The sequence below is a fragment of the Ovis aries genome, chromosome 5 (genome assembly GCF_016772045.2).
Source record: "Ovis aries strain OAR_USU_Benz2616 breed Rambouillet chromosome 5, ARS-UI_Ramb_v3.0, whole genome shotgun sequence".
Classification (NCBI taxonomy): Eukaryota; Metazoa; Chordata; class Mammalia; order Artiodactyla; family Bovidae; genus Ovis; species Ovis aries.
Genome location: NC_056058.1, coordinates 46,037,121 through 46,053,116, shown reverse-complemented (window position 1 = coordinate 46,053,116; position 15,996 = coordinate 46,037,121). Strand labels below are relative to the sequence as shown.

The 15,996-nt window shown below is 43.5% G+C and overlaps 1 protein-coding gene across 2 annotated transcripts in view; it reads left to right on the top strand.

Moving 5' to 3' along the window:
* SPOCK1 (SPARC (osteonectin), cwcv and kazal like domains proteoglycan 1) overlaps positions 1 to 15,996 on the top strand; it is a 593,060-nt gene that overhangs the window by 540,459 nt on the left and 36,605 nt on the right. For both annotated transcript variants that reach the window (XM_027970268.2, XM_042250908.1), the window contains one exon: positions 14,659 to 14,775. In XM_027970268.2, the coding sequence (XP_027826069.1) occupies positions 14,659 to 14,775 (117 nt within the window). The remainder of the gene's footprint in view (positions 1 to 14,658; positions 14,776 to 15,996) is intronic.

Sequence of the window (15,996 nt, the reverse complement as noted above, 5' to 3'; positions counted from 1 at the left end):
AATGGACATGAGTTTGAGCAAGCTCCAGGAGATGGTGGAGGACAGGGAATCCTGGTGTGCTACAGTCCATGGGGTAGCAAAGAGTCAGATGCCAATGAGCAACTGAACAAGAACAATATTTACATGTCAGCATCTTTAAAAACATATTACAATAAGTTAAGCGTTTAATGGCTTACCTGTTCAAAAAGGAGTCCTAGGGATGGAGGGGTGAAACCTGTTTCTTCTATAGCCCCCACAATACAAAAGCACTCACTTCAGTGTTACCAGTGATAGATGGCTTCCTGCTAAGATGGCTGCTCTGTGTTTTTCTGTTTCTCCGAAATAGACAAGCCTTAAGAGGGTTTCTCTCAGCTATCTCCACTGTTCTTGCTGTACCAAAGTTATACTTTGGAGTGCTTCTTACCGATGGAAAGAACAGTGCTATGAGCATTTTCTGAGACCTGCTGCCCCTAGGCCACTGCACTCTTTTCCTGCTTTCTTACTCATTTTTCTGCCTGTGTAGCATCTGTCTGATCTGTGCCCCATCCTTTCTTCAGGTCCCTTAGTTCTTGCTGAGCAGGAAATGTGAGCTACCTGAGGAAGAGTCCTTCACATATCAGAAACATATTTTTGATATTGTTTACTGGCCTACCTGGACATTTTACTTCCATCTGGGTGATTTCTGCTATATTGTTTAAAGCTATGGATGATATGGCACCCCACTCCAGTACTCTTGCCTGGAAAATCCCATGGATGGAGGAGCTTGGTAGGCTGCAGTCCATGGGGTCGCTAGCGACTTCACTTTCACTCTTCACTTTCATGAATTGGAGAAGGAACTGGCAACCCACTCCAGTATTCTTGCCTGGAGAATCCCAGGGATGGGGGAGCTGGTGGGCTGCCATCAATGGGGTCGCACAGAGTCAGACACGACTGAAGCGACTTAGCAGCAGTAGAAGTTTTACTGAAAACAGAATTTATAACTTTTTTTCTATTTACTTTGTTTATTATGATATTTAGGAGGGGAAATAGGAAGTTGCTAGCTATGCGTTGTTAGGTACCAAATCTCTAAACAGTCTATTGTGACCAAATATAGAAATATTTATAGAAACAGAAATAATAATAGCTACTATTTCATCTTTTTGCCAGACAGAGGCCCTCTGTGAGTCCAAAGAAAGTGCCTTGAGGCTGGATACCATCTTATCATGTTAAGTAGCTATACTCATTTCTGCCCTAAGTCTCCCAGGGTACAGTGGAGACAAATTTAGAGTGAGCTGTATAACCTCAAGGGTGAAGAGAACAGTGAGTTTTTCACTGAATGTGGCAGGACTTGGAATAGCTTAAGACACCCTATATGGTTCCAGAAGGCAGTTCTTCTCCAGACCTTGCTTTATTTATCCTCATCCTCTATCAGCTTGTCCACCAGAAGCATGAAAGTGAAGATGCCAGGCTGCATTGCTCCAGGCACATCCATGACCATTCTATCCTGACCTTAGTTACCACTGAGAATTCTCAGTTCCTGCTCCAACCTCTACCCTCTCACCCTAGACTCCAGCACCCCTGGAAGTACTTCTGGACCTTTGTCATGAGAAGAGGGTGGTAGGTTCCATATACATCCTAGGCCATCAGCATCACCTCTCCATCCCAGGCTTGGCAGTCATGGTCTTCTGCCAATCTTCTGTTGCTTCCTGTCCCGTTAAACAACAAACTTTATGTCATATTTAAGGTAAAAACATACATGCATGTGTTGGTCTTTAGGGATTAAAAAACACAGAACCTTAAATTGTTTAAAAATGCCCGAATTTGGACCTTGAATTTGAACAGATTACACTGGACACAAATCTCCAGTTAGGAATGGAGATTCTTCTTATATGTACCCTAAAAAATATGTTTTCTGTTACTAAAACCTCTTGTAGATATAGGCTTGTGTATCAGTCCTTGAATAGTCAGTGTTTCACCTGGTCAGAAAAGGGTCCTTGAAATGCATGTAAACATTTATATAATGTGTAAAATAATGGACTGTCTCTGCACAGATCTATAAGAGATTTTATATATACACACATTTATATGTTTGATTTTTGTGTATGTTTATGATTTAGAATTAGAGCAAATTATGCTCAAGTTGGTGTGCTTGAGTAGAGCTAATTTAAATATAAATCAGCTGTAAAAATTAAATAGTCACTTCATTCCAGTTGGCTTCCTCATTATTTCTAAGACTTGCCTGGAATGTCTTCTCCTTTTCCAAGTCAACCCTGCACACAAGCCTTGGCTCTAGTCCTGCCTCTTCCTGGACGCCTTCCCTGACTGCCACCAGCAATTTGAGCTCAGACATTGATAAAACACAGAATTGATTTGCAGGCACTGAGTCTGCATCTCCGCAGTGGGATGAGCCAGGCAGGAACTGACCTCCGCATCCCCGCCTTGTTCCCAGGGTTCTGCCATATCTCCTTTTAGGTGAGAACATGATTTTCTTCCAGTTTAGTCTTTATTAGTTGAGGACCTGGGAAATGTGGTTGGCTATGAAATCCTTCCTTAAAACTGCTATTTTCTGCACTACTGCTCATCTATTCTAGGTTTCCCATGTAGGGAAGTGCTTACCTTCTGCCTGACAAACACAATTAAAGCCACAGTTAGCTATTTTTGACCAATATTTTGCATATATAACATTTTGTTTTGCCCTGGAGTATGGAAAATCTGTGGATTTTTATCAGAAGTTTAAAAAGCTTATTTCATCAAGCTAACCTCCCTACTCCAGATTATTATTATAAGTGCTACTCCACTAATGCACATTTACAAATGGTGTGCAAGTTCCGAATGTATTTCTTTTTCCAGATGAAGGATTATCATTAGAATCAAGAGAAACATTAAAGTCTCCTCAAATCTGGTTACTGAGAACAGTAATGGGTTTAATAGGGAAATCTATCTGTCTTTTCTTGTAGGTTGTACCACTAATTGGTTTAACTCATCTTCCTCCCAGTTTAATGTATTTTAAGTTCTTTCAAAGATTGCTTTTTAAGAAGGACTTTATTAGCAAGCTCCAGAATAATGGAGCCCTAAATCCTTTGCTCATGCTTGTTTTTACACAAAATGATGCATCCTCTAAGGATAAGAGAAACATGCATATATATCGATGTTTTAGGCATTGAAAAGTAAAAACTGGAATTACATGTAATAATGCAATTGAATTTGAGCAGGCACAACTTCGCTCAATTCTTTGAGATGATCTCCAATTAGAAATGGGAATTCACCTTGTGTATGCTTTTAAAATCCCCTCAGAATGGGAGAAAATAATAGCAAACAAAGCAAGTGACAAAGAATTAATCTCAAAAATATACAAGCAACTCCTGCAGCTCAATTCCAGAAAAATAAATGACCCAACCAAAAAATGGGCCAAAGAACTAAACAGACATTTCTCCAAAGAAGACATACAGATGGCTAACAAGCACATGAAAAGATGCTCAACATCACCCATTATCAGAGAAGTGCAAATCAGAACCACAATGAGGTATCATCTCATGCCAGTCAGAATAGCTGCTATCAAAAAGTCTACAAACAATAAATGCTGGAGAGGGTGTGGAGAAAAGGGAACCCTCTTACACTGTTGGTGGGAATGCAAACTGGTACAGCTACTATGGAGCACAGTGTGGAGATTCCTTAAAAAACTGGAAATAGAACTGCCTTATGACCCAGCAATCCCACTGCTGGGCATACACACCGAGGAAACCAGAACTGAAAGAGACACGTGTACCCCAATGTTCATCACAGCACTGTTTATAATAGCCAGGACATGGAAGCAACCTAGATGTCCATTGGCAGATGAGTGGATAAGAAAGCTGTGGTACATATACACAAAGGAATATTACTCTGCTATTAAAAAGAATGCATTTGAATTAGTTCTAATGAGGTGGATGAAACTGGAGCCTATTATACAGAGTGAAGTAAGTCAGAAAGAAAAACACCAATACAGTATATGAAAGCATATATATGGAATTTAGAAAGATGGTAACGATGGCCTTATATGTGAGATAGCAAAAGAGATACAGAGGTAAAGAACAGACTTTTGGACCCTGGGAGAAGGCGAGGGTGGGTTGATTTGAGAGAATAGCATTGAAACATGTATATTACCATATGTGAAATAGATTGCCAGTCCAAGTTTGATGCATGAGACAGGGCTGGTGCACTGGGATGCCCCTGAGGGATGGGATGGGGAGGGAGGTGGGAGGAGAGTTTAGGATGGGGAACACATGTACATCCATGGCTGATTCATGTCAGTGTATGGCAGAAACCACTACAATAACAGTAACTAGCCTCCAATTAAAACAAATTAATTAAAAAAAATAAAATAAAATCCCTGCAAGAAGCCCCAATTGTGTTTTTTCTTTTTAAAAATTTTTATTGGAATATAGTTGGTTTACAATGAGGTATAACTGATTCACTTTGCTATCTACCCAGTTTTATTTTCTGTCATTAAAACTGCTATGGCTGGCAGCATATCTCTTAGCTCTCAAGGGTAAGTGCAACCAGCCCCTGATGTTCCTCAGAAGAGAGGATACTTGTGGTTGCCTGCTGGTTTCTGAAAGCTTCATCTTCACAGTAAATCCCTACCATAACCCCATGAGGTTGAGACTGTTAATATCACCATTTTACAGATGAAAAACCTGAGGCTTGGAGAACAGCAGTGATACATGAAAAGCAACCACTTATAAACTGAGAGCTGGTGTTCAAACTCAGGGCTGATAGATCCAGAAGTTTGAACTTAAAATTTTTAATTTTTTTTAATTCATTGAAGTCCATTTGATTTACAGGGATTGTGTTAATTTCTCCTGTATAGCAGAGTAACTCAGTCATATAAACATATATTCATATTCTTTTATATATATTATACTTAATATATTAATTATATTAATATATTGTTTTTCATATTCTTTTCCATTGTCATATTGTAACAATATATTGAATATAGTTCTCTGTGTTATACAATAGGACCTTATTTATCCATCCTATATATAATAATTACTTGCATCTGCTAAACTCCCAATCCTTCCCACCTGTTCTCTCTCTCTCCTTGGCAACTGCAAGTCTGTCCTATATATCTGTGCATCTGTTTTTGTTTTGTAGATATGTTGATTTGTGTCATATTTTCCCACTTATTTCCTTGTCTTTCTCTTTCTGACTTACTGCACTTAGTATGATACTCTCTAGGTCCATCCATGTTGCTGCAAATGGCATTAAATTCTTTTGATGGCTGAATAATATTCTTTATAGATTTATATGTTGTTCAGCTACTAAGTTGTATATGATTCTTTGCAACCCCATGGACTACAGCACAACAGGATTCCCTGTCCTACACTATCTCCCAGAGTTTGTTCAAATTCATGTCTCTCTCTGTCTCTCTTTCTATATATATATATACGTATACAGACACACATATAGATATACATATATATGTGTCTATGTATATCACATCTTTATGCATTCATCTATTGATAGACATTTAGGTTGTTTTCTTGTCTTGACTATTGTAAACAATGCTACTAGGAACATAGGGATACATGTATCTTTTCAAATTATAGTTTTGTCTGGATATATGCCCAGAACTGGGAGTGCTAGATCATATGATGGTTCTGTTTTTAGTTTTTTAAGGAACCTCCATGTGGTGGCTCACTGGCAAAAAATCCATCTGCCAATGCAGGAGACACAGATTTGATTACTGGGTTGGGAAGATCCTCTGGATAGGGAGATGGCAACACACTCCAGAATTCTTGCCTGGGAAGCCCCATGGATAGAGGAGCCTGGTGGGCTACAGTCCATGGGGTCACAGAAAGAGTCAAGATACAACAGTAACACAACAACAACAGCAACAACAAAGAGCCTCCATACTGTTCTCCAGGGTGGCTGCACCAATTTACATTCCTACCAGTAGTGTAGGAGGGTTCCCTTTTCTGCCCACTCTCTCCAGCATTTGTTATTTGTTGACTTTTTAATGGTGGCCATTCTGACTGGTACCTCCACACTGTAGTTTTGATTTGCATTTCTCTAATAATTAGTGATGCTGAGCATCTTTTCATGTGCCTGTTGATCATCTGTATTAGAATCTTGGACTCTCAATGCAGTGCTATACTCCTGTTTGTATTCAGGGTAGGGAGTGTAGTTCTGACCTTTGTTTCAGGTGTGTGGTCTTTAACTTGGGGAAGAGGGTCTCTCTTGCATATGGGGCCATAGTGCCCCCAGGTGCAGGCATCTGGGGTGGTGGTGTGTGAGTAGATCAAGTGAATGTCAAATCAGGAGACTTGGGTTTGTAGGACCTTGGAGATGTTGCCTAACCTCTGAGAAACAGTAGAGAAGAATCTTATCTTACTAGCTGGCTTCAGGGATCATTTCATGTGAAAATACCATGCTCATGCTCTGGAGTCCCATCCTTTTACATTTGGTAGATCCACAGACACAAATAATCTCAGAGCCAGTGGTTTCAAAGTGCTGAACACTTAAGTCTGTTCTAGCCTAATCCTCCCATAATGCTGCAAACTTGTCCTGTCATCACCTCCATTCTGCACATGAGGAAACTGACCACTGGGAAAGCCCCTGTCCAGTCTCAGCTAGGATGGCATCTGAGCCCAGTGCTGTCATCCTCCAGAGCTGAGTTACTCTTTCCTGCCTGCCCAGGATTCTTTTAAAGCAGAATGACTGGTTATTGTTCCTAAAACCATACTAAGCAGAATCAACCCTCACCTATTTCAGTTCCAGTTGATCAGTGCCCCAAAATTGTAGCCCAAGGAGTAATTGTAGCTCTTCCTTCCTGTGTTTCAAGCTCCCGTGGAGGGCAGCACCCCCTCTTCAGTGCTCCTTGCACACTCCCCCTGCCTGCACTGTGCCCTTGCTGCTTGCTGGATATTCAATAGCATGAGGGACCCAGTCCCTATTGGGGAGAAGACTATGTGTAACTGAAGGCTCCCAGCAGCATGAGGATGTCAGGGTAGAAAGAGGAGGCTGGACCCTAGGCAAGGCAGTTCAGGAAGGCATCCTTGTGTTGATCCAGCTCAGCATCTAATTCTGCCCTGAAGAAGGCCTTTTAGAGAAGACGCTAATTGCAAACACTCTGAGTGCATTGATCCGCTGCTGCTCTGATTAAGTAATTATGCACAAACAACACCTACGAGGGCTGAAGGAGATTAGTTTGAAAGGGCCGGCACTGGGTCTCCATTTCTGAGAGGCCTGCTGGCCTGCTCCAGAGACAACTCCTGTCCAGCCTAGCTCTTTAATTACCTTCAGAAGCACTGAAGTTTAAATTACATTCTGACTGTTTTCATATTAGCTTCTTCCAGTGTCCTGAACTAAGCATTGGTAAGGCTAGGGTCAGAGAGGGAGGGTCCTTGTGTAGGAGTGGTGGTTTTCTCATTTGGTTCTTTAGTTGCAAGATTTCCTGAGTTTTGAGAGCATACCAGTAATTGGTTCCCTAGCAGAGGTTCACAGATACCCTAAAATTGTTGTGTGTCAGATTTGCCATTTTCAAACATCCCCAATTGGGTGTTCCAATGTGGCCTTCAGTTAGGATCTGTAACACACAGACATAGACACTTACTCTATCTTTTAGGTATTAACACTGTAGCTCTAAATACAGAATGTCCACAATCTGTCTCCACCTTTATTTTTCACATCATCTCTTATATGTGTTTATACCTCAGATTGTTTCCTTACCTTCCTCTTTTCTAATCCTCTAAGAGGGCTTGGTATAAGTAGCATGTCATTCAGTCCCCAAAGTCAACAATCAGCTGAGATCAGCTTGGAATAATAGTCTTCAACCTTGGGAGCATTTTTCAAAGGAGCACAGTTTCCCAGCTCCTGTTTCTTCCCTGGACATTACGTATCTTGAAACTTCCTCACTAGCTTTTGGCTTTGTCTGAAGAGGAACTAAAAAGCCTCTTGATGAAAGTGAAAGTGGAGAGTGAAAAAGTTGGCTTAAAGCTCAACATTCAGAAAACGAAGATCATGGCATCTGGTCCCATCACTTCATGGGAAATAGATGGGGAAATAGTGTCAGACTTTATTTTTCTGGGCTCCAAAATCACTGCACTTGGTGACTGCAGCCATGAAATTAAAAGACTCTTACTCCTTGGAAGAAAAGTTATGACCAACTTAGATAGCATATTGAAAAGCAGAGACATTACTTTGGACTAACAAAGGTCCGTCTAGTCAAGGCTATGGTTTTTCCAGTGGTCATGTATGGATGTGAGAGTTGGACTGTGAAGAACGCTGAGCACTGAAGAACTGATGCTTTTGAACTGTGGTGTTGGAGAAGACTCTTGAGAGTCCCTTGAACTGCAAGGAGATCCAACCAGTCCATTCTAAAGGAGATCAGCCCTGGGATTTATTTGGAAGGAATGATGCTGAAGCTGAAGCTCCAGTACTTTGGCCACCTCATGCGAAGAGTTGACTCATTGGAAAAGACTCTGATGCTGGAAGGGATTGGGGGCAGGAGGAGAAGGGGATGACAGAGGATGAAATGGCTGGATGGTATCACCGACTCGATGGACGTGAGTTTGAGTGAACTCTGGGAGATGGTGATGGAAAGGGAGGCCTGGCATGCTGCGATTCATGGGGTCTCAAGGAGTCGGACACGACTGAGCAACTGAACTGACTAAAGGAAGATAGAGGAGCCAGAGAAGAAGGCATGAATGTGTGATGGGGGTGGGCAGGACCAGGCTACTGACATTCAGTGAAGCAATCCTCTCTCCCCAAGCAGTGCTCAGCTCGACTGACCTCTCCACAGGTACATACTTGTAGATCAGAGCACCCTTTCCTCTCTCATGACCCTACCAGGGCTATATGACCTCATCACCACTTTCTAGCCAATGCTGTTGGCCACAGTGCCCCTTCTCCCTCCCATCCACTGAGCCATCGTGATGTACTTACTCCCAGCTTTGTTTCAACACGGTCTGCATTCAAAGCCCACAGGCTTCACACTCGCTTAAAAGCTCCAGGCTTTGTGGAGGGGGAAAGAGCCCAGGTAGAAAAAGCCATCACATTTTCTTCCCAGGGCTGTATACCATCCACAGAGGCTGCGTGCACCTTATTTACATTTGCTTATTGCATTTCGTTCGTATTTTCCAAACAGACAGGGCAGGTCTGCTGCGAGAACACCAAATTACCTGGGCCCTTCTCTGCCTGAGTGCTGCGCTTTCCTGGGGGAGGGAGCTGTCTGCCTGCACATTTGCAATAATGTAGCAGCCCTCTCCTTTTCTCTAATGAAGCCCCAGTGGCTGCACAGATGATAGATGCTCCTGGGAGCATAATAGGAAGGCAGCAGGCTGGAGTCAGCCCTTCCAAAAGACAACTGTGCTCACAGTAAAGCCTGATGGTGCTCCCTCCATCCTCTGCTGCTCGGCTAGCTGCCTCCCTGTACCGCTGGCAGAGCTTCCTTTACCTGTGAGGGCCTGAGGTTTCGATTTTTTTTTTCCCCATGCACAGCATGGACCAGGTATATTAATTGCCTCAGTTACTACTGGCTATCCACAAGCCTAGTCAATCCAGAAAGCTGGTCCAGGACCCAGGGGCAGCCCAGCAAGGAGACAGCTGAGATCCAAATCCTGTCCCTGCCACCTGATGGTGATTTGATTTGGGGAGTTTGTAACCCATGTGCCCATGGTTTCCTTCAGTACATATATTCTGAACAACAATTATGTCTCTATCCTTATGGTAAGTGCCAAGAATGGAGGTGGGGGGTGGGGAGGAGAAATCAGACACCCGCTCCCCTCAAATAGCTTTGCCACCTGGAAGAAGCAGGCATCTATTACAACCCAAATCTCCTGGACTTGTACTGACCCACATACAAAATAAGTGAAGGAGAGATGTCATTCTTTATATCCCAGGCATCTCCTTGGGCTTTTATGAAAAGCATAACAATAAAATTCTAACATATTATGCAGACAACTGGGAGATGGGAAGGGGAACATAAATTTATCAAGTCCCATTGTAAGCTAGTAGCTGTGAGCTAGGTTTTACTGATACTGTCTCATCTTACTCCATGTGGTGATGCTACGAGCTAAGCTTTATTAGACCATCTTGCAGATGGATGGATGGAAGTTTACAGAAGGCAGCAAGAGCACTGTTATGCCCAGTTAATAAGTATGCATTGGGAGTATTCTTTATGCCAGGAACCGACTGCATTAGGTGCTGGGCTCCCAGAGCTGAACCTTGGGGCAAGCCAGCCTCGGGGCATGTTTTATGTTGCTATGATTTAGAAGGGGAGATGGACACTGAGCTGGAAGTTACAGGTGTGCTTTAAAGCAGAGATCTGACAGACAGTAAGCATTAGCAAGACAAAGAGAAGAAACATGCTCCATTGGAAGAGTGTGTGCAAAAGATAGCGCAGAGCCTCGAGGCCCAGGAGGAGCAAAAAGAGTTGGAGGCAGAGGCCACCGGGATCACATTAAGGAGTCTGGGTAGGCTTGTACAGAGCAATTGAGAGCCTCTGGAGTAGCTAAGTGGGAAAGTGACTTAATCAAATCTCCCTTTTGGAAAGATCACTTTGGCTGCTGGATGGCAAAGGAAAAGTGGGGAGCAAGACAGGGAGCCTTGACTTGGTGGGAGGTCCCAGTGGTGGCTGGGCTGGCAGTGGAGATAGCAAGAAGCAGGGGACTTTGGTGGGAGTCAGGACAGGCAGTCCTGGGTGTCTGCCCTGCAGATATGAGTGCTGCAGAGCTATGCTCTGATTCTAGGAGGAGGCAGAGATGCTGCCAACACTAGCCATGCTGGACAGATTGGGATTATGGAAGAAAGAGAGTAACCTGTAGAAATAAGAAGGCAGATATGGAAAGACTGCAGAAGAGGATGTTCGACAGAGATGAGTAGGAGAATGAAAGCAATTAAAAGTGAGCTGAAGCCAGGGTTAGGGGTGAACGGAAGAGAATGGAGCGTGGAGGGCAGAGTGCTGGCTGCGCCTACCATTCAGGAAATATGGCAGTGGATGGGGACTTGGCCAGATCCTCTCCCAAGACAGCAGCATCTTCCTCTCTGATGATCGGATGCTGGTGGCTTCTCTCACCAGGAGAGACTACCAGACAGCCCTCTAGAAATCATAAGGGATGGCCCACCTCTGGGGAGAGTGTGAGATGGATGTGGTTTTATGGTTTTCTCCACACAGAAGTGTCTTTTTCCAAGGAAGGAACCGAGTGTGTGGGAGGCACCCGTCAGGGCCCCTATTTCTGGAGCATTAATCCTCTCCTGCCTTTTTCAGGGGCTATAAGAGGCACCTTAAAAGGCAAGCACTTTTCTCCCACAGGAGACAGGGTGCATGTGGCTAGAATACCGAATCTGAGCAAATAGCTCTCTGTGTGCCATCGTCTTTGATTATTTTTTTCCTCTGGGACATATCTGGCCCCAGGCAGACTGTGCCTGACTTGCTCCTTATAAGGACTGTTCAGTTGAGGACACTAAGCATGAATAGGGCCCAGTAATTGAATGCCTCTGTCTCCATTTCAGCTTCTGATCTCTCTCTACCCAGGCCAGTGCCATCCTGCTTGAGGACTTCTCCCTGAGCGACAGGTTTGTTCCTTTAAGACTCCAGTCCCTGACTTGATCAGCCACCCAAAGTCTGCATACTTTGAGAAGCTGGTGGGAAATCCAGTCTTCTCAAGATATAGGTTACCTGCACATCTGTCAGGGTTTAGTTATACATGACTGACTAATTCATCCTGCAGCATGAGATGGGGATTCATTTCCTTTGCAAGTTGACTTGGCAATTTTCTTCACTCAAAGAACATTTAGAATAGACAGTGTACATGGCAATCAGGAAGAAATAGATGCTATTAATTTTCCATTTTCAAACTTGAGATTGACTGTAGAGCCTACATCCCATTCTCCTTGGAAAAACAGACCACAGCCTCTCCTGTTTAGAGCTGTGCAAAGTCCGAAAAGTTAGGAAAAAAAGAGCCTTCTATTCTCCAGAGGCTCTGAATTGGGGCTGTTGTTAGTGGAGGCTTCTCCCAAGGATTGGTACTGGTACCTGGCAGAGATGAGCATCACCACTGTCAGCACAAGCTCCTCCTCCTTTCTGTGCACATGGCTCAACACGGGATGCTGGTCCCCAGCTTGAGTGAGCATGTGATCTCCTTCCTCAGCTCATTGCTGAGGAATGAAGGGAAGGGCTAGAGGCACAGACTTACATGTCAGGATATCATAATGGACCTGCGAACGCTGGAAATCCCAAAGGTGGCTAGCTTCATCCAGTGCTCATTAGACAATGTTCTGCCACACTGGAAATACTGTGTGTATCTGTGTTGTTCCACATGGAGTCATTCACTAGCCACATATGACTACTGAGCAACTTGGAATGGGATGGGTGCAAATGAAGAACTAAATTTTAACTTTTATTTCATTTTCATCAATTTAAATGAAAATAGTCACATGTGGCTCACGGCAACTCTACTGGATAGCAGAGGTATCTGTGTGTGTAGCAGAGGTATCTAACCAGTTTAGCACAGAGGTGTGCCGAAGCCAGTTGTGTGGCCAAAGCCAATTGTGTTTAGCTAAATTTGTCTCTGGGGCTTCCCAGGTGGTGCTAGTGGTAAAAAACCTGTCTGCCAGTGCAGGAAACATAAACACACAGGTTCAATCCCTGGGTTGGGAAGAGCCCCTGGAGAAGGGCATGGCAACCCACCCCAGTATTCTTGCCTGGGAAATCCCATAGACATAGGAGCCTGGCTGTCTACAGTCCATAGTTTTGCAGAGTTGAACATGACTGAAGCAACTTAGCTAGTATATTTGTCTTACTGGTTTTCTGAATGCTGTGACAGTTGCTCTACACTTACCTACATATCATCAATTTTAAAATAAAAATAATAGTAGATGTAATAAAAATCATAGCTGGCACATGCTGAGTAAAATTACTATATACCAGGTGTTTTCCTCAGCATGCTACATACCTTGTCTATTTTATAGTCACATAATGATGCCTTGAGTTTATAGGTATGATGAAACAGAGGCGCTGAGGGGTTAAGTGGCTGGTTTGAGTCACCTAGCATGTCAGTGGTTGAGCCGGGATTTACACCAGGCAGCGATATTCCAGAGCTCAAATACTCTGCTGCCTCTCCAGACAGTCCTCAGTGCTGTTTCCTGGCTGGTGTTTTCAGATACAATCATGTTCTAGTTGTTGGAAGCCAGGTGTTGTCTTGAGGTCATTAGCGACCTGGGTATAAGCAATGGTTACACATTCCATGCTTTACAGAGTTCAGCTGTGGCTCCTGGCTGGAAGGAAGGCAGCAGCTAGACATGAGCACACTCAGGTTGCATAGACTTTGCCTGGGTCTGCTTACCACCTCACCTCAAGTGGAGAGCAAGAGAGTCCTTTCCTGCCTGAGGTTTAGGAAGTTGGGCTGTGTTCTCCATCAAGTACTGAATCCCAAGCTCATGAAAGAGAGTCTCTCCTAAATTCAGTCAGGTAAACAGGAGGAGAGGCTCTGCCTAGTATTGTTGTCTTCTGGAGAGGATTCACCCCTTGGCAGGGCAGATGGGGGCTGATGGCCTCAGCCGAGTGAAGGCTGGATGGGAGTCTGAGTGAGACCCACAGGTCATTTATCATTGCCCATGTGCCTTCTGGTGGAGAGCCTGGGTGTTCGCTGGGGTCCCTCTGCATTGACAAATTCTAGACTTCATCTGCATCTTGCCAGCACCGTGAGACATTCAGAACGCAGCTCTGTGTCATAATCGTGACTTGCTTGGCTTTTAGAATTTGGGAAAAGTGACAGTGGTGGGCTTCACTTTTTCTTCACTGAGACTTTATCTCCTTGGGTCTCTAATTCCTGTCCCTCCTGATGCAAACTGCTAAATGCAGTGCTGGATGTTCTGCCTCTTGCTAGTGGCCCACTGCCTGGACCCTTTGTCAGGATTCTCAGGAGCTAGAATTAGGGTAAAATCAGGCAGCAAGGGAAAGTCAGCTCCCTTCTCTGTGCCACTGTCCCTCCTTTGGGGATTCCTCTCCTCCAGTCTTAGTTCTCACTGAGACTGTCAGATAGCCTGCACCTATCCATCCAGCATCTGGAGTTTCTTGTTCTCAGAAGGAGTGTTCATTTAATTTTCTCTGTCATACCCTAAAAGATGAGCTGGTTAGTTAAAGATGGGCTGCAAAAAAGGACTCTTTCAGGGATGAGGCATCCATCTGTCCATAAGGGAAATTCAAATCAGTCTGTCCAAAGCCCTACAAAATATGCCGTACTCAGAAACCCACATGTGAGCTGATGCAAAATTGAAAGTTGCTCATACTGGGGTCTTTTTATATCCCAGGCTGCCTTTCCTTAAGAGCATTGGCTATCCCTAAGTATTTATCTCTTGGCATGAGTTCAGTGGAAAATGTGATCTTCTCTGGTAAACTGCAATAGCAAGTTTGATCAGGTTAGCAAAAGGACCCATAGCAGCTTTTGGAGGCTGGTACATGATGCTAAGATCACCCTAGCTTGCTTTCAGAGAGCGGAGGCAGTCCACGTTCAGGTTTGCATAGCGCTGCTTGCCTGGGAGTCTCGGCTCTCACTTTGTTACACTCTTTACCTGTGAAGGCAACATCTTTGGGACATTTTCACAATGGGGTAAGGAGTGACATCCTGGTTGGAGAGATAGTTCTGTTTGGAGCATTGCTTGTTGAGGGGAGAGAGCCCACAGACTTAATGTTTCTTCCATCTGCTTTTTCTCCAGCCTGCACGGACAAGGAGTTGAGAAACCTTGCTTCCCGACTCAAGGACTGGTTTGGAGCCCTTCATGAGGATGCAAACAGGGTCATCAAGCCCACCAGCTCTGAAACAGCCCAAGGCAGTAAGACACTTTACTTTTGCTAGTTTATTTCATTTTAAACACCACATTTCCTCAGTTACTGATATTGATTGACCACCCTGAGATGCTGCTGTTAAAAGAAACACTAAGTTAAATGTACACAATGACTTGAAACACACTGCAATTTCAGAAATATTAAAATATTGGAGGACAAGGAAATGCCATAGAATCAAGAAAATACAACCATTTAATTTTTAAAATTATTTATTTTACTTCACAATATTGTATTGGTTTTGCCATACATTGACTTGAATCCACCATGAGTGTACATGTGTTCCCCATCCTGAACCCAACTCCTACCTCCCTCCCCATACCATCCCTCTGGGTCATCCCAGTACACCAGCCCTGAGCATCCTGTATCATGCATCCAACCTGGACTGGTGATTCATTTCACATATGATATTTTACGTTTCAGTGCCATTCTCCCATATCATCCCGCCCTCACCTTCTCCCACAGAGTCCAAAAGACTGTTGTATACATCTGTGTCTCTTTTGCTGTTTCACATATAGGGTTATCATTACCATCTTTCTAAATTCCATATATATGCATTAGTATACTGTATTGGTGTTTTTCTTTTTGGCTTACTTCACTGTATAATAGGCTCCAGTTTCATCCACCTCATTAGAACCTATTCAAATGTATTCTTTTTAATGGCTGAGTAATATTCCATTGTGTATATGTACCACAGCTTTCTTATCCATTCATCTGCCAATGGACATCTGGGTTGCTTCCATGTCCTGGCTATTATAAACAGTGCTGCGATGAACATTGGGGTACACATGTCTCTCTTGATTCTGGTTTCCTTGGTGTGTATGCCCAGAAATGGGATTGCTAGATTGTATGGCAATTCTATTTCCAGTTTTTTTAAGGAATCTCCACACTGTTCTCCATAGTGGCTGTACTAGTTTGCATTCCCACCAACAGTGTAAGAGGGTTCCCTCTTCTCCACACCCTCTCCAGCATTTATTGCTTATAGACTTTTGGAAGCAGCCATTCTGACTGGTGTGAAATGGTACCTCATTGTGGTTTTGATTTGCATTTCTTTGATAATGAGTGATGTTGAGCATCTTTTCATGTGTTAGCCATCTGTATGTCTTCTTTGGAGAAATGTCTGTTTAATTCTTTGGCCCACTTTTTGATTGGGTCTTTTATTTTTCTGAAATTCAGCTGCAGGAGTTGCTTGTATATTTTTGAGATTAATT